This window comes from Haliotis cracherodii, unplaced genomic scaffold (assembly GCF_022045235.1).
Source record: "Haliotis cracherodii isolate W230 unplaced genomic scaffold, xgHalCrac1.p SCAF_3, whole genome shotgun sequence".
Taxonomy (NCBI): domain Eukaryota; kingdom Metazoa; phylum Mollusca; class Gastropoda; order Lepetellida; family Haliotidae; genus Haliotis; species Haliotis cracherodii.
Genome location: NW_027266286.1, coordinates 60,498,895 through 60,518,528, shown reverse-complemented (window position 1 = coordinate 60,518,528; position 19,634 = coordinate 60,498,895). Strand labels below are relative to the sequence as shown.

At 38.8% G+C, this 19,634-nt stretch overlaps 1 protein-coding gene across 1 annotated transcript in view; it reads right to left on the bottom strand.

Moving 5' to 3' along the window:
- Positions 1-16,985, bottom strand: part of LOC139475181 (acetyl-CoA carboxylase-like) — a 79,021-nt gene extending 62,036 nt beyond the window's left edge. The window contains exons 1-2 of the mRNA XM_071258437.1: positions 16,921-16,985; positions 8,841-9,091 (exon numbers count right to left, since the gene is read on the bottom strand). Of these exons, the coding sequence (XP_071114538.1) occupies positions 8,841-9,064 (224 nt within the window). The 5' untranslated portion in view covers positions 9,065-9,091; positions 16,921-16,985. The remainder of the gene's footprint in view (positions 1-8,840; positions 9,092-16,920) is intronic.
- Between the last annotated feature and the right edge of the window lie 2,649 nt (positions 16,986-19,634).

The following is a 19,634-nucleotide window of genomic DNA, read 5'->3' as shown; positions in this document are numbered from 1 at the left end:
GTGATTGATATCATAAGCATCAATCCACGCAATTGGGATCGATGACATGCATCAACCAAGTCAGCGAGCCTGACCACCCGGTCTCAATAGTCACCTTTTACTGCAAACATGGGTTGTTGATGACCTATTCTACCCCAAATCTTCACTGGTCCAGTTATATGTCAGTGTTGTAGGTCTACCATTCTCCACTTTTAGGATAATCAAAATAATCCCCTCTAATCTTCAAATGCTTCCAAGGACATGAACTACTAATGGTACTTTTCAATAAAAGCTTAAAAATTGACAGCAATACTGCATACTATATTTTCAAAAATCTGATTCATAATTCCATAACAATTAGCAAACAAATTATATAACTGATGCATGATCCTGCGTGATTTAACCAAATTTGCAATATCAGCAGCTTTTGAACCCCACAAGTAGCAACACATCGAAGTATAGAGCTTACTTAAAGTAGTGACCTCATTTGTATATTTATCAAAAAGTTCATCAGAATGGTTTATCACATCGATAAGACGATGGTCCATCATATGACGAATGTTATTCTTGAGTGCACGACATGGGCATGCGATATACATGATATAAGATAAGGCCCCGGACAGGGAGAAATTAATGAATACTACACAACCTTTGACAGGGGTATTTTTCTATATTCAAGGTCACTGGATGTGACTAATATCTTGAAGTGGTCATATAAAAAGCATTTAACAGAGCCATAGAACCAACAAATAGTATTTGATAGTGCCAGAGAACCATTATATAGTATTTGATAGTGCCAGAGAACCAACAAATAGTATTAAACAGTGTCAAAGAAACCAACATATAGTATTTGATAGTGCCATAGAACCAACATATAATATTTGATAGTGCCACAGAACCAACAAATAGTATTTGATAGTGCCAGAGAACCAACAAATAGTATTTGATAGTGCCAGAGAACTAACATATAGTATTTGATAGTGCCACAGAACCAACATATAGTATTTGATAGTGCCAGAGAACTAACATATAGTATTTGATAGTGCCAGAGAACCAACATATAGTATTTGATAGTGTCATAGAACCAACAGACAGTATTTGATAGAGCCATAGAACTAACATATAGTATTTGATAGTGCCAGAGAACCAACATATAGTATTTGATAGTGCCAGAGAACCAACATATAGTATTTGATAGTGTCATAGAACCAACAAATAGTATTTGATAGTGCCAGAGAACTAACATATAGTATTTGATAGTGCCAGAGAACCAACATATAGTATTTGATAGTGCCACAGAACCAACATATAGTATTTAATTGTGCCATAGACCAACACATAGTATTTAATTGTGCCATAGAACCAACACATAGTATTTAATTGTGCCATAGAACCAACATATAGTATTTAATTGTGCCAGAGAACCAACATATAGTATTTGATAGTGCCATAGACCAACATATAGTATTTAATTGTGCCATAGAACCAACATATAGTATTTGATAGTGCCAGAGAACCAACATATAGTATTTAACAGTGTCATAGAACCAACATAGAGTATCTAATTGTGCTCAAGAACAACAAATAGTATTTAACAGTGTCATAGAACCAACAAATCGTATTTGATTTAAGAAATAAACGACGAGTGGGAGTCCTTTATCGTACAATGAAACACTGCAGGGAGAAAATAAGCAAACCAATTAACTGACAATAATCCAACGTGGGTCAGGCAAACCAGTGACTAACAGCATGAGCACTGATTCATGTCAGCAGGTTATAATGACACAATATTACTAACTTCACAGAGCTGGATCACCCAATCCCATTGTACAGTCAAGTCTCGTTAATCCGACACTCGTTAATCCGACACTAATGATTGGAACCGATTAAATCAGTGCTATTGACCAACCAATGAAATTACTTACAGCAAGTCAACATTAGCCACTAAGAAAGCACCTTTCTTAAGCATTGCGGCACTAGTTTCAAAATCCAGACTATGCTTTAAAAAGTATTTTGAATCAGTCATACATTATGTTAAACTTTAGAGGTTGCATGATTAGAAAACATATTTCGCTAACTATGTAACATAACAATATGATCTTTGCCTTTTTCCTCCTTTTTTATTGCAACATGTTTGAATCATTATCTATTGTTTAGCTGTCCGATTTTCAATCACAAACATTGATACTACCTAATTTCGTTTATCCGATGCACTCGTTAATCCAAAATAATCGTATGCAACCAACAATGTCGGATTAACGGGACTTGACTGTAGTTAGTTCTATTCATAAGCATGAGGTACTGGGGACATATTCTGATCAGGAATCGCCATAGGGGCATACTACCAGTATCAGAAGCTGCATGTGTTTTGATTTTACAAAAATATTCACTTGTCATCTCAGGTCATGCCAGGTAGGCAGGTAGGCAGGTAGGCAGGTAGGCAGGTAGGCAGGTAGGCAGGTAGGTAGGTAGGTAGGTAGGTAGGTAGGTAGGTAGGTAGGTAGGTAGGTAAATAAATAAATAAATAAATAAATAAATAAATAAATAAATAAATATGTTTTATTTCTTTTGGTTGAGAAAAACAGATGTGTTGATGGAACTTTAAGAAACTTAAGGCACAGGGAATAAAAATAAATGGGTTTATTTGTTTTAAAGCGTGATTGATTTTCATATGGCCAATACATTTCTTGTGTCACTGTGAAATGTGTCTGAGAGTTACTTGCCCCTACTATCCACAATATATGGATGTACTCTGCAGAACAAGAAAATATGTTTTTCACCCAAGTGAGTGAATGAGTATTTCAGTAAGATGACTATGTTAAACTACACAATCTGTTGCAGCCTTAAAGAATACCAAGGAGGCTGACAAGTGACATTCTTATTTCATCTATTCCCTTAGCTAAGGAACACATGAACTCACGTCAACTGACATGATTTGTTTGTTTGTTGTTTAAAGCAGCACTCCAGCTATAATACGGAGGTCTGTAAATAATCGAGTCTGGACCAGACAATCCATGGTTGACATCAAGAGTACCTACCACCCGATCCCGTTAGTCGCCTCTTACAACAAGCACAGTCGCCTTTCACAGCAAGCATGGGTTGCTGAACTGACATGAACTCAAACGGCTTATCAGAAAAACCCAGTGAGACTCAATACATGTAAAGAACGTCATGAAGAGAGTTGCAGTAAAATATACCCTTTTTTTCTATTTATCGCCAATGTTTGAATATCATTGCACCATGATCTATATACAAAACACCTGTTGCTTTCAAAGAATAGTTTTTGCTCTCTGTAGTTAATGGAAGTTCTGCCAAGTTTGGCAGTGTAACAAAACAAATTGTATGTAAACAGCCTATAAGATGTATTTACAGATTCTGCCATGGATATTGAACGTGATTATTAAAAGGGAAAATAACACAACTGGTAACAATAAATGGAGTGATTAATAGAACTCCTTCAAAACATCAAACCAAATGACAAAATAACAATGAAATCAAGACTTGTATGTTTATACAAAAACAGTTACTCAGTTAAAAATAGAACAAGATAAATTGTTATAATGATACTTGAAAATATACTACTCTGAATATGATAGGGACACAGATATAACGTAACACGACAATGTGTTGAACTGAGTACTTATGTTTAGTCATCTCGACATGAGTGAGTGAGTGAGTTTGATTTTACGCCGCTTTTAGCAATATTCCAGCAATATGACGGCGGAGAACACCAGAAATGGGCTTCACACATTGTACCCATGTCGGGTATGGAACCCGGGTCTTCGGCGTGACGAGCAAATGCTTTAACCACTAGGCTACTCGACCGCCCCCATCTCGACATGAAGCTACACATGGTTCAGTAACACGACAACAACTTGTTGAACTGAGTACTTATGTTCAACCATCTTGACATGAAGCTATACATGGTTCAGTAAGACGACAACGACTTACTGAACCGGGTGCAAAACAACCTTAGCCCTAAGCCTGCTGTAAGTCTATATTAAGGTATCACCTTAGCGCTAATATCGCTTTGTACAACGGCACCCTGTGTATTAAAGTTGAAACATCTTGACATGAAGTGACACAGGCTTTAGTTCCATGGTAATATCGAATACTATTTGTATGACAACTTATCCAGGCAATCAGTCACCTCAGCTGGATACTCCCTACCCCAATCAAAAGTTGCGTCCTAAATGTTTAACGCATACAAATAATATTTGCTAAGTCACAAAGACAGCGATCTAAGCACCAGATGGACTAAACTGACAACAGAGAGAATACAAAACGACATTTCAAAACACATTTATCAGTGATTAACTTGAATCTCAAATGTGACAGTGAGACTGATGTACCTGGGTGCATAATGCTCCTGCATTAAGCTTCGGGGACAGGTGGCTTTGTCCATGTTAATAGCTGTTCAACACCATACAGGTAACCTTGTTAGGTGGCAATGGCCTACACCAACTTCACAGGCATACTCAAACTAAAACCACCACACCAGGCTGTATTGTACATCTCCACGTCTGCTCTAAACCATCAGCAGTATACTATTGTGTCTTCTTCCTGCTCCATGACATTCTACTGTTATGAACGAAACTGAGTCTCAAATGTCCAGGGGACATGTCAAAACATAAATGACTTAATCAGCTAACTTGTGACATCAGTCAACCTTCAATATCACAAATCCACCATAAAAGCAAATAAAGTGGCCATTATTATGTTTAAATAATTCATAATTACATCATGTCAATAATAGAGATGTTTATCTAAAATGACATGACATAAGTTTGAGATGACCCCCAGTCTGACAGGCAAACCACAGCTGTTCGTGGGACAGCATGCATGTATCACAGGTGTCTTTCACATACAACACACATGGCCTCTACATGCCCTCCACATGGCCTCAGCCTGGCCATCGGTCATCATGTTTCCCTTGACCGGCTGACCTGGTCAAAACAGCCTCACTCTGCACAAGTTTATATATTTATTTGTTTGTTGTTTAACGCGACACTCAGCAATATTCCAGCTATACGATGACGGTCTGTAAATAATCAAGTCTGGACCTGACAATCCAGAGGTGATTAACGGGATCAGGTGGTCAGGCTCAATTGCGTGGATCGATGCTCATGATGTCAATCACAGGATTGTCAGTGAACCTGACCACCCAATCCCGTTAGTCGCCTCTTACGACAAGCATAGTCGCCTGCAAGTAAAGTGGCAGTAGTTCACTAGAACCAGGTACCACGTAAATGCTTTATAGCTTTCAATTCCTTATTGTCACAACCAGGCTATATTATCATTTGTACTCCCTCCTTAAAGTACAAAACAAACGTGGGTATATCTACAAGTTGTATAAATCAGCGTTAGAAATTGGCATTTGTCCTGTAGTCCTTGCCAAACTGCCCAGTAGTTAAGGTATCATAAGGACTAGTAGAAATTTGCCATTTTTAAGGGTTTTGCTATATGTTATCATTATAAGGATAAGTGGACTAAAACTGTAAGTTTCTACCGCTGTAAATAGAACTCAAAAGAAGGTAAGGACCACCTGATTCTGTCTTATTTATAAAGTTCATCTGTCATGGCATGAATATGAAAAAATTGTATTACCCTCACCATGCTCACTTCTTTAGAGAAGCACACATAAATACATTACATTTATGGCTATACATATCCAATACAGCCCATGCAAGTCTATACTAGTGGGCAAGTCTAGATTACTGCAGTTTCAGGCTTAAAAGGATGAGTCTCTGGGCTCCTTTTTATAATATTTTATGAAGTTAATTTAACAACGTTTTTTTCTTCTTCTGTAAAACATGTTCATTTCGGAGACAAGATGTTAGGCAATGATATTCCTACAATGGTATTTTTCTACGCTTCGTCTACACAAAACATTTTTTTAGTTTTCTATATGACACTAAACAGATGAATCAACAGTGACCGGGTGTATACATACGGACATAAACATTGTTTTCAATGTAGAGCTGTGTTACCTGTAGATTTGAGGACGCTAGGTTGGTCTGATCTACGCTGTTGGGTACGATGAAACATATTTTCAAGTCAGCAAGCCTGACCACCATTCCATTAAGTCCACCTTCCTCAGGATTCCGGGGTAGAATAGGTCTTCAGCAACCCATGATTGCCGTAAAAGGCGACTATGCTTGTCGTAAAAGGCGACTAACGGGATCGGGTGGTCAGGCTCGCTGACTTGGTTGATGCGTGTCATCGATCCCAATTGCGTGGATCTATGCTCATGATATCAATCACTGGATTGTCTGATCCAGACTCGATTATTTACAGACCGCCGTCATATAGCTGGAATATTGCTGAGTGCGGCGTTAAACAACAAACCAACCAACCAAACCAACTGAGGCTTCAGGTGACCTATTCTCACGTGCTCCCAACTAACCTCCCTCTAATGACTAGCAATGTCGTGGGGACACATTCTATCTGTGGGGCCCATGGGCACTACTTGTCAAACACAAGGTAGAACAAGAAATTCAACAGGCACTGTCAAACTTGTCATCAGCAATTAACTAAAAACAACAAATATCAAACTAAACATAAACATTTAACTGAACAATTTACCGATCAAGATCCTCTCTGAAATGAAATTGGGCAGCCGTTTCTTGTCATATAACAATATGACACATGTAAACACTCCGAACGTGGAGTCGTAACTATCATCATGATCATCATGACTTAATAAGGGCACATTCTACATGAGGTGATACAGGCTTTTCTTCATAGAAAATGCACAACACAAAATAATTTTAAACATGTCAGCCACATAAATTGTTACCATGACTATCCAATAGGCCTGGGACAAGTCCTAATTTACTACCCAGGTAACTACCCCCCTATTACCCAACACCCAGGGACCCGTTGTAGGTCTCAAGAGATAGGTACAAAATGTCCGATTGGAAAACGTTTGACCGTACTCCTGTCAAAATGTATTTAGATACACATATAAACTAGTCATGCATACTCTGAAGTTGACTGAAGTTATATCTTCAGAAGGAATGTGTGCATAGTCAGAAAGAAACGTGAACATTTGTCACTCATAGTGTAACCATAGATTTCTAGATAATTTTTGCCATATAATCACGTGACTAACCACGGGTCCAGGTAGTCTTGTGGGTCCCAGGGTCCTACTCAGTACCCACCCGACCCGAGCACCCGAGTTACCCATCCCAGCCCAACTATCCAACTAAACGTAATTTTGTACAGATCCATCCAACTGAGCAGCAAACCAAGGTGACATGCCATGCTGTTACAATGTCCGATTTACGTCTAGATCAGCTGGGCAACAGGCATTTAGGACACAGCTGACTGTATCGAAGCATTCACAAATTTTACTTTCAGTTTCTTTCATCTATCTGTGTGTATAATTTTTACTTGTGTTTAATTGTGTGCCGATATTCTTGACAAAATACCTAAACAACAGGAAAAATACACCACAAATATATGTACGACTCTAAACCATGTGCCCCTGGCAGGTATATTGGGAGGATTTTGTCTCCCCCCGACCACATTAAATTCAGAGCTATTTTAACATTGTATTCAATGCAATTATGTATCAGTCACTTATCAGTCCTTATATCAGTGAAATACAGGTCACCTAACGCAAAGCCATATCAATATTAGTCACTACCATAATATTCATCGTAATACGAACTGCATAATTCCAGTTCAGAACTTATACATAATTCCTATTTGCAGCTGACATGGGGTTGATGTGGCTAAAAAAAAAAAAAAATCTTGGTCCTCAGGCACTGCCCGCATAATCATAAAATCCAGGGCACGTTTCCTTTTTATTTCCATTTTCAAAGAAATAAAAAAATCCTAAGACATAAACATGATAAAAACAATGCGATCCAATATCAATATAGCACACAGTTACTTCCCTTTACATGCGCACTGCTTTACTGTGCATCTCGTGTTATGGTTCACAGCTGTTTATTTGATTACATACCAGTTTGAACAAGCAAAAAAAAAAACACAACCGCCAACCCGTAGTATATTTTCAAAAGCCATTGCCTGAGAACCAATTCTGTTATTTTTTTAAGCTTCATAAGCCTCTCAGCAGATTCCTATACTCAGTATGAGGATGACGCTGAGGGTGCAACAACAAAGCAAGGTCACGATACGATACGATACGTATCGCGATATGCATATCTACATCAACCTGGGTGGAAATTTCTTGACCATAAATATTTCAGAGCCGGTTCAAAAGGAAAAGTTAGCTGGAGACACAAGTTCATAGCGGCAGGTTTAGAAATACACTTATTACAACACATTATATGATATTTGACTGCCGAAGACACAGGGGTCATAAACAAGCAGTGAGGAATCTATTTTAGCAAGTGTATTGTCTTGTATCGATACAGACAAAGACGTATCATGCGTCTTGTTGTCACATGAAAACTCGCGATGCACTGGTGCATCAGTTCACCACAAGTTGACACACAATTGCCAGTATAAATATGTCCCTAGTGATGTGTTATCAAAGTATTAGTAGTGACTATGTAGTTTGGGGGCCTTAATACTGAACAAAACTGTTGGTCCACAAAGTGAAGGCACAGAAATAGGAAATAAAATGAATGCGTTGTTTTGAGTGTATATTCGAATGACAAAGTAATGAGTTCATTCTTCAACCATATCAATCCAATTGTGACGGTGTTGAAAAAAAAGTAGACATTTCTTTTTCAAATAGATTGCATATATTGTCATGCTTATTCAAACCCACGATCCAAGTTTTGTGGCACACCTAAGGGACACAACTCTGCAGGGTCAATTCCGGCACCTCAGACGACAAGGCCAAGTGTGCCACATAACTAGCATTCAATAGGTTAAACTCTCACCTCATCTGGGCTCTGGGACTGTGTGCCTCGGGGCTGGAGAAGAAGGACGACTCTGAGTCCCGGTTGTCATCACTCTCAGACGGCTTCCTTCTTATAATTTCCGAAACGGAATCTCGTCTCTCAGACTCTGGTTGTTCGTGTTCATCCACCGAGGAACCAGCATCATCGTCCCCTGTTGATTCTCCAAGGTCAAACGTGACCTTGTCTTTACCATCCTCAGCCATGTCGGACGGCCCTGCTTGCTCCTCTATCTGTGGACATAAACAGGATTGTGACTGTCGTTTCACATCGTATCTTCAACACACATAGCATTTGATTAAGTGCAACACGAGTATTGTTTCACGCTGCTTTCAGCAATATTCCAGCAATATCACGACGGGGGACACCAGAAATGCGCTTCACACATTGTAACCATGTAGGGAATCAAACCCTGGTCTTCGGCGTGAAAAGGGAATGCTTTAACCACCAGGCTACCCCACCGACCCTAGTGAAACATGAAGGAAATCTCAGGCTACCCCACCGACCCTAGTGAAACATGAAGGAAATCTCAATCACATCTCATCACCATGGGAGGTCTTTCCTGTGCTTGTTGTTCAGGACAGCACTAATCAACAAACAATATGACAGCAGGTTGTATAGAATGAGTCTGAACCAGACAAACCAGTGACTGATACTACGAGCACAGATCCACGCAGTTGGGGTACAATCAAACCAAGTTACTGTGTAAATAGTTCCAGACTGGAGATGGCTAGTATGTGGCTGACTGTGGCACTAAACAATATGCACTCCCAGACATCGGTACGAGACAGCGGGTGCACGTACTACCATCCCCCAGACAAGAGGGCCATGGTCTGTGTCGTGAGTCCACCAGCTGATAGCTACAGAGACACATGTCTGATCACATCATCAGCATGCTGGGCAAAGTTATCTACCCTGAAGGGTTAAGGTCAAGGTCACGATCATATCAGTTACTTTTTCAACGACATTGACTCATTGTCATTCAAAATGTATTAAAGATGTTTTCCAATTTGTTAATTATACACAAGAATGTCCTATAAAAAGCTGATCAAATCATCAAAATGTCCCAACACCATTTGTCTCCTGCAAAAAAATATAACTGATCATTTATGAACAGAGTGAGTGAGTTGGGTTTAATGACGCTTTGAAAAGTATTCAAGTCATATACGACATAGCATTTAAAAGTGGGAGGAAAGAAGGAAGTGATGCATTTTCTATATTGTATATACATATATATATATCTATTTTAAAAAAAGATAACTGTATTTCTTTGACTAAATCAGTAAATGTTAAGTCGTATATCCTAATATCACATGGTCTCCGCATCATAGAATACATGTTTTGTTTGTTTTTTAATGCTGCACTCAGCAATATTCCAGCTATATGACGGTGGTCTGTAAATAATCGAGTCTGGACCAGACAATCCAGTGATTGACATCATGAGCATCGATCCACGCAATTGGGATACGATGACATACATCAACCAAGTCAGCGAATCTAACCACCCGATACAGTTAGTCGCCTCTTACCTATGCTTACGACAAGCCGTAAAAGGCGACTATGCTTGTCTGAAGAGGCAACTAACTGGATTGAGTGGTCAAGCTTGCTGACTTGGTTGATGCGTGTCATCGATCCCAACTGCATGGATCGATGCTCATGATATCAATCACTGGATTGTCTGGTCCAGACTTGATTATTTACAGACCGCCGTCATATAGCTGTAATATTGCTGAGAGAGGCGGTAAACAACAAACCAACCAATAAATCAACCATCACCATCCCTTCAGAAACTTCTTTGGCTCATTGATGGGTATAATTAGACTGTGTATTTCATATTGCATATTCCAAACAAAACTCACAACTAACTATATTGGTTACCTAGCATTCAACATTTGGAAAATACATCAGATATCAGTGCTTAAAAAACCTAACTGCCAAACACTCATCGGTCTACACTCAAAGTAGACGGTCTACTTTGCTGACAGTCTTTTTTGAAGAATTGGTTGGGCTACTGTTGTATTCCCTAAATGACCTAAACATTCTAGTTTTAATTAATGTAAGAGGTAAATTAACAGTAAATGTTAAACACACTATTCAGTCACTTCCTCGCATGTTGCTATCAAGTTTCTGACATAGTATTCTTATCTTTATCCTCTTGTTACTTTTATTCATAAGTCTGGAACATTCTGGACTGGCAACATTTTATCTGATCTGGTAACTGTGCAAAGTTGCCAGTCCGGTTGTCCAACTGAAATTTATACACTGCAAACACACCACAAAGTAAAATAACAAGACATGCTATGCTTAACGTATTGTACCCATGTGGGGAATAGAACCCGGGTCTTCAGTGAACGCTTAAACCACAAGCCTACCCACTGCCCCACCTAAAATGAACGCAGTGATGTTTTACATTCCCAGGGTGCTAGGTCCTTCACTCAACTAACAACCCCATAAGTCACATGTAGATATTAGATACCTGGTCCATCTTTTCCTAGGTCACTTGTAAGTATTCAGATCAAAATACCACCAACCTGTGCTAACCACCGAAACACTTTCAACATGAACCAAGAGACAGGAACACTGCTATCCCGTTTCTCTAACACTGCAGTCCAACAAGCATCAAATGGAAGCCTGTCATTCAATACCTTCCTCTGATATTTGCCAACCTTCTCACCAACACCAACAAACAACTGACTGAAATAGAGACATGGGCAGTCTAATTTGAACCATACCAAATTGATATGTTATAAACATTCAACCATTTAAACTAATTTTATCACTTACGGATGTGTCATGTTTCAAATGAAAATGGTGCATAAATGACTAGCATTGAAATAATCATTGTGCTATGCACAATTGCTGGCTAATTAAACCTTTTCAGATATTGACAACTCCTGCACTATAAAATCTGTCTGCTATACCCACACAGTAATGAACACCTCCAAGCACTGACACTAATTGTATATTTCACTGATATGAAAGTGACATGTTTTACTAAAATGGGGCAGTCACAATGCCATTTTTATATAACAAACCACATATTGATGTCAGCTTGCCTATATCATGTATATGTTAGCTAAGCACAAGTTTTTTTAGATACAAAAATGATCTAAGGAAATATGAGTAAACTGACAAGCCCTCTGTAGTGAAATAAAAATCCTTCGTTTTAATCAGGGGTCCGGAAAATTTAAAATCCCAATCAGACATTTGCAATTAGGCCACGCCCCCTTCAAGTAGCGTAATTAAGTACGACTTTTCACACACATTACAGAGTTCCCTCGTTATTGCGTGCTTCAATATAGCACTAACTCGGTTATAGCATGCGGTAAAGAATGGCTCCCAAAGTTTACTAATTTTTTTAAAAAACTCAAGTTTTCCGATGACACAATTTTTTCTGAGATTGGGGGAAAACATTGAGTCATCGGAAAACTTGAGTTTATTAAAAAAATTCTCAGAAAACATTGTCAGCTGATCACCGCGATCACGTAACACCAGAAATACCAGTCAATAAATCCCGAACTGAAATAAGCAATTTAATCCTATTGTTATAATATCTGGTAATAAAAAAAATTGTTTATTGATTATCTGGACTAATGTTTGCATTGAAATGTGAACTAATTTTGTTAAATTTGAGTCAAAGAGGCATGTCAGGAGTGCTTCTTTTTTCTTTAAAAATCCCTGCTGCATTCCAGCAGCTATATAACCAGCAGGCTGTCAGTTCAGGGCTCACAATCACAGTGCCGCCATAAACGCGGTGCACATAAAATAGGAAATGACACAGTGCCCCGTAAGGTCATTTTCATTTTATTGAAAAATATTTATTTGCAGTCCATTGAATGCATGTTACAGATGTCTGATGAGACGCTCAAGACTGCACGAAATACATTTGAATGTAATCACGTCTTTCCGTATTTGGTCAGAATATCACAAATATTACGTTGGTCTTACATTTCTTATGTGAGTGGTTATTTGTGTTGACTGTTGTAAAAAAAAATTGCAAAATCGCTTTTTTTTATAATGATTGAGTAATATAGACAAATTATACCTATATTGAAAATGGCACACCTAAAAACAAGTCCTGACAAACCTAATATTGTTTATAAATTTCAAGGCCTGCAATGTGATTTCATATAAGAAATCAAATGATGACAGGGTTGTACGAAGTGAGGTTGTACGAAGCTTTTAGCAATAGTCCAGCAATATCACGGCGGGGGACACCAGAAATGGGCTTCACACTTTGTACCCATATCAGGAAACAAACCAGGGTCTTCGGCGTGACGTGCAAACCCTTTAACCTGTTTAACAACCAGGCTACTCAGCCGCCTCGAGTATGGACTAGATAACAAGATAGTGTTAACACCACAGCCAGCGATATTTCAGCTTATCAGGGACATGAACATGATAAAAAATGTGTCGGAGAATGTATACTCTTTCAGCAGTATGCCAATGTCTTGTTTCCATCCAAATAAATCAGTTATTTTTTTAACGTAGTACGAGCATAGATCACCTAATAGACATATTGAATAAATGTTGCCATGGTCTTAGGTACCAGCGACACCCATTGAACGTTGGTCTTTTGGTATGACTTGGGCCAACACTTAACAGTTGGTTGGTTGGTTGTTTAACGCCGCACTCAGCAATATTCCAGCTATATGACGACGGTCTGTAAATAATCGAGTCTGGACCAGACAATCCAGTGATTAATATCATGAGCATCAATCCACGTAATTGGGATTGATGACATGCATCAACCAAGTCAGCGAGCCTGACCACCCGACAAGCATAGTCGCCTTTTACGGCAAGCATGGGTTGCTGAAGACCTATTCTACCCCGGGAATCTTCACCGGTCCAACACTTAACAGAGCAACAGGAAGTGTAATTGTATGGGGTGGCATTACAACTCATGGGAAAACACAACTTATCTTTGTTAATGGCAATTTGAATGGTGTATGCTACCGGGATGACATCGCCAGAGATCATGTTCTAACCTTTGTGCAAATGCAGGGATGTAACGTCATGTTGCAACAGGATAAAGCCTGCACACACTTGGCACGTGTTGTAACAGACTTTTTGAAGCAGCATAACATTGTTGCACTGCCATGGCCGGCTGTTTTTGTCTGGGATGAGATGGAATGATGCCTACGACAGGACCAGAACCAGCCAGTAACTTTAGCTCAGTTGGGCCAATCTTTGGTTGACATTTCGAACAACATCCCCAGGCTGTTTTCAATCATCTTGTGTCTTCAGTGCACCACCACTGCCTGAACTGTATTAATGCTAAAGGTAGTCACACCCGATAATAACGTTGTTAATTGAGTTACACCACGCCTGTCACTCTGTCTGCTCTAACGAGGTATGCGTTTTGTTAATGAATTCATTGTGATAAAACATTGATCAGATGAATGACCGCATATTGAGTACCGTAGTTATCCTAAATAACATAATAACATTTACATGAAGCAGTGTTACTTTTCCCCCATTGGCATGTATATATAAGTCAACTGTTGAAAATAGTGCATTAACACAAAATCTCACTTACCGTGAATGGACATGTATATCACTGCTGTGAGTTTATGCAACACAAAACGGCATTTAAGCAGAATTATCTAACGAAATGTCTACTTATTGGTCTGCAGAACACAAAGCAAATTGTCACCTCTACCCTACCCATAAATCACGATGAGTGAGTATGTTTTTTTACGCTTTTAACAATTAGGTTATGATGAAGGAAGAGATTTGCTTTCAAATCTTGATCTGAAGGTGTAGGAGCGCTGTTTCCCACAGAGTAAATGGACACTGGCAGTGTTTCCTAACGGGTTGATCTGAAACCCCCAGTAGTGACAAGTACAAGCGATGATACACAACAAAGGAGGAATGTAGCAGTGTAAAACTAAGCACTTCGGGGTTATTTTTTTCCCATTCATTTTTATTGGCCTTGCTATCAGTCAAATACAAGTCACCTTGACCAAGAAATAACATTAGACATAACTGGTCCTAACAATAACAATATGAAGTTGGTTAAACTTGTAATTCCAATTTGGAACTGGCTGCAGGGCCAAATACCTTCCTCTGAGCAGCCTAGATAAATCCCTTACCGTAAACACAGCTCATTAAACATGGTTTCTTTTAAAATGTGAGTAATCTTGAGGTGCATAACCAGGATTTTACACAATGCATAAATGTGCGTCCAGTACACACAAGTATATATACAGAATGGAGCAGCTGTAGAAACTAACATTTTTAGTCCACTAGTCCTTATAATGATCATATATAGCAAAATCATTAAAAATGGCAAATATCTACTAGTCCTTATGATACCTTAACTATTGGGCAGATTGGCGAGGACTATAGGACTAGTGCCAATTTCTAACCCTGTGGAGGCAGACGTAAAAATATGGCTTCCCATGGGACACACAATAATAATCATAGTACCAAATTCTTGACAAGAAATACAAATGTCCTGTAACTAGAGTAATTATCAAATCTTACAGTACAATACATCATTTCATTCCTTTACAGGACCCTCATATTTCCTTTAAAAAAACTAGAAATTAGTAATTTGGGGTCCTCTGGACCCCTAGTTTTGTAGGTCAAGGAAGAACCCTGCATAACCATGATAACGGGTATACCACAATAGGAATTTAGAACAACACAAATTGCAATATGTCTTTATCATGAACTGGAATACTACAAATCAAAATGTCCAAATCTTTCATTTTGATTTTGTAACACCCGAGTATAGTCACGTGAAACCTGCTACTTCATCATATCCATACAGAAGAACAATGGTGACCCCCATGATAATGTACAGCTGTTACATTTTGTTCAAACACAATTATTAAGGAATGTCTGAAACTTATCCAGTGGCACAGTGTCAATAAACTGTAGCTGTAAGCACCCACCACAATACGGACATCTGTTTTTATATTGCAATGTAGAATAAACGTTACCATGGAGAGACCATATACTGATGTTACCAATACATCTGTAACTGCAGTATCATGGCACACTATATTATCGTGGTAATTAATTAATTATGGATCGTAATCGGAAATGCTTAATAAATCTATTAAATACTTCGTACTCAAAATGTTTCTTGTTCTCTGTTTAACTTTTATGACCCATCATTTCTGATTTATCAATGCTGATTTTCTTTACCAAGTTTGGTAAACAAAGTACCTGTCCATTAGCGACTCAAGGGCTGGCAACTCTGTATTATCTCAGTATCATTGTTTGTGGTGTGATACATGTGGATTATGTGGTTTACATCACTTCCTGTTTTGGATTATGCACATTCAGTATGCATTCGACTTCAGTTGGGTCAAGGGACAACGTCCAAAGAAATGGGTTCTTTTCTAACCAATTCCGCATGGAGGTAGGGGCAATTCCACTTCAAGAAATTCCAGAAACTATCATAAAAAAGTTAACGTGTATACCTACGAGGAGCCATGCCATACCGCAAGGAGTCCTGTGTTCGATCAAATGATGAAATATTGTGCTTAGATTTGCATAAGTTAACAGTGGTGGTCGATACCGAGATTTACAGATACAGTGATACAGAGCCCGCATTGGCAGAGGCATAAATGCTTCGGTACTATACTTTGAAAAAGCCTGACAACTGTCAGTAACTATTGATGAAATCTATACCACTATGTTCACTCCATTCCAGTTTCGTGGTATTTATTTAGAAGCCTGTTCATAAAGGTACCATTTTGAAATGGTCACGCCCACCTTTGCTTTGAGGTTAATTAATAACCAACCCTCTTGATCATGTTGATGCCTCTGACCGTTGAACATAAATTCTAAAAATAAGAGTAATTTGTATTTATTGGAGTTCCTAGTGGTTGATAACGGTGTGCGTGAATAAGTCTATTTACCTGTAAACAGGCTGTTATAACGCACGTTTATTGGAGCTTATTTTTGTCCCAGACACCATGTCAACCGGCTTATAAACATAGTCTTTTTTACAGTACACACACGTTTTTATACCTTTACTCCACAAAGACACATAAGCATTCAATTAACAAAATTATACAAATAATTCGAATTAATGGCGCATTACCTTTCTCAGCCACAACTGTTAAATCTATTAAGTACACGAGAAACATGTGCACATCTGAGTTTGTTGTCAAAACGATCTTTCGCTTCCGGTCAATGCGGAGTGACTTGTATAAAGACGTATGCCAATTATAAGTTTATTAATATTGCAAATAGAATGCTATATGCATTAATACTTCTATTTAAATACCATTTTAGAATATGTATTATTATCATATAATGTGACATATGTTTAGTGGACCGTACACTACAATACTTGCATCGTAATTAAAATATACTATTCATATATACAATGTTCTTTGCGGGAAATAGTATCTCCATCCGATATGGCGTGAGCTTGAAACATTATTTATGCACATTCAGGGCCAAGCCACGTTTGGATGATTTTGCATGGATTGAGAGGTTGGGTAGAAAAAAATACATCGTATGATGTTTACTTGTATGTCGAAAGGTTAGACGCACAGTAGTTTATAATTTACACATGAATGATACTGTATCTTAGTCGCATGTTCTTTGAAAAAAAATATGTCCAAGCAGAGACGGTCTCTGGTCCAACGACTCCAAGCCACATATAATAATATGCTCAATGATGCATTTGCATATCCGCCTGTGTCAGTAGCGAAAGAAAAACTCAGATAAATAGATATATATGCACTCACTCACACAAATGATGTTTGCATTTTTCTATATCCTATGAGTTGTTGCTTTCAATCGTTGCATATGTTTTGTTTTGTCGATTAGTATATTGAAATTTCATGGAAAAAATGGCCCTAAAAGTCTTCCATACCTCACTAAGTACTGTCGAGGTAAAGATGCAAGTATCGTTTCGCAAGTGTATGAATACAGTGTGGGTTAGAATTGGTCCCCAAAAACCCAGGCTTGTAAGAGGCGACCTAATGGAAGAGTCAGGGATGGTGACATGGTTAATAACTCGTTCCCCTGGTTTGTCCGGCCCAGATTCCAAAATTTATATACACTCTTCAAAAAAAGAAACGCACAGGTAGTTTTTAGTAAATTTATTGTACCTAATAAAGTCAATATATTTTATTTAATATCATAGATACATAGATATGAAATTTAGGAGGTCATTGTCGTTGTACAAAGGGATTGGAAACTGTTCATTGTCGTTACATAAGGCCACAAGGTTGCGCTGAACTCAGTATCTGGTGTGACCGCCCCGGGCAGCAATCACGGCTCTGCATTTCCTCGGCACTGACTGGATAATTGTACGAATTCTGTCCTGCGGAATTCTGCGTCATTCTGATTGTAACGCGTTGGCCAGTTGTAGGAGTGTCTGCGGCGTGTTCTGACGTTGACGTACACATCGATCGAGTTCATCCGAGAGGTGTCAGGGCAAGTCGTTGATGTTGGCATTATGAATGAAGTCTACCGTGACACGAGCTGTGTGCGGTGGAGCCTTGTCCTGTTGAAATAGCTCCCTCCGACGGTCAATGATTGGAAGAAGGTTGAAGAATTTGATTCATGTAGCGATTTGCCATCGAATTTGTCGAATTCACGTACACAATGTGGGGCAAAACGCGCATTTCGACGACGATAAACACGTCTTCGATCTCGCCGGTGAAAAAGAAATCGTGATTCATCGCTATACCACACTCGTCTCTTGTTTCCCAAATTCCAAGGCTGTAGTGTCGCTGTCGATGGATCTGTTGCAAAGCAGGGACGATAACTGGTCTTCTGGGTCGGATTCCAGCCTCGCGAAGATGGTCCCTGACAGTCAGGTCCGATATCCTCCTCAAGACAGGGATGCGTCCTGCAGTCTCCTTAGCTATGGCACTGCGATGACTTAGGTGGTACAGTCGAATGTAGCGATCCTGTGCAGGGGTGGTAACTCTTGGTCGGACGGTATGCAGTGGAATAGAACTGTGTGTATCGGTCCCAAAGGCGGTAAATGGTGCTGTGGTGGACGTTGAAATTGCGTGCAACAGAAGACTGCGTTTCCCCTCTTTGTAAACATCCTATGCAGATGTTCCGATCGGCAGCGCTGTGTCTCGGCATTTTCGAACTTGAAAAGTGTTGACAACTGAATGACAAAATATTTGCTTATGCTTGCCTTTTTATAGCCACTACCACGAGTTACGAATGCTGCTTACATGCACGTGCATTTTGCCTTACTGTTTTCCTCAGTGACATTTTTTAACAAGTGTGAAAACATTGCCGTTTAGACCATTGCAAATCGACAATTGCTTCGTTTTGACGCACCGTTTGTCGAATATCAGGCTACCAACATTTTCCAATAGCATATAGCAATAGCAATATCCAATTTATATACCGGATTTTTTGTGCAGTCAGGTTCAATAAACTACATGCCACCTATGCATCATATTTCACTGGACACATGTAGTATCCTCTATTTAATTTTTCAGAAGTAAACTACAGAAAAAGTATGTAATAAATGGGATATTTCATATTCATCTCGTGACGGGGAAAGGAAATATTTTCATATATTGTATATATAATCATATCCAAATGTATTATAAAGAATTTTAGCGACCTCAAATATTTGTTGCTACTTTTGTTTATTATTTTAAAGATTTTGCAAACACGGAACTACTTTTTCAGTCGCAATTACAAGGGGTGGCGGAACGTCCCTGCGTGTAAGGTAGGGTGACTTTACGTCTCAAGGTTTTCAATTTAATTTTCCGGTATAGACAATTACACACAAAATATATAATAAATAGGATCTTTCATTTCGTCTAT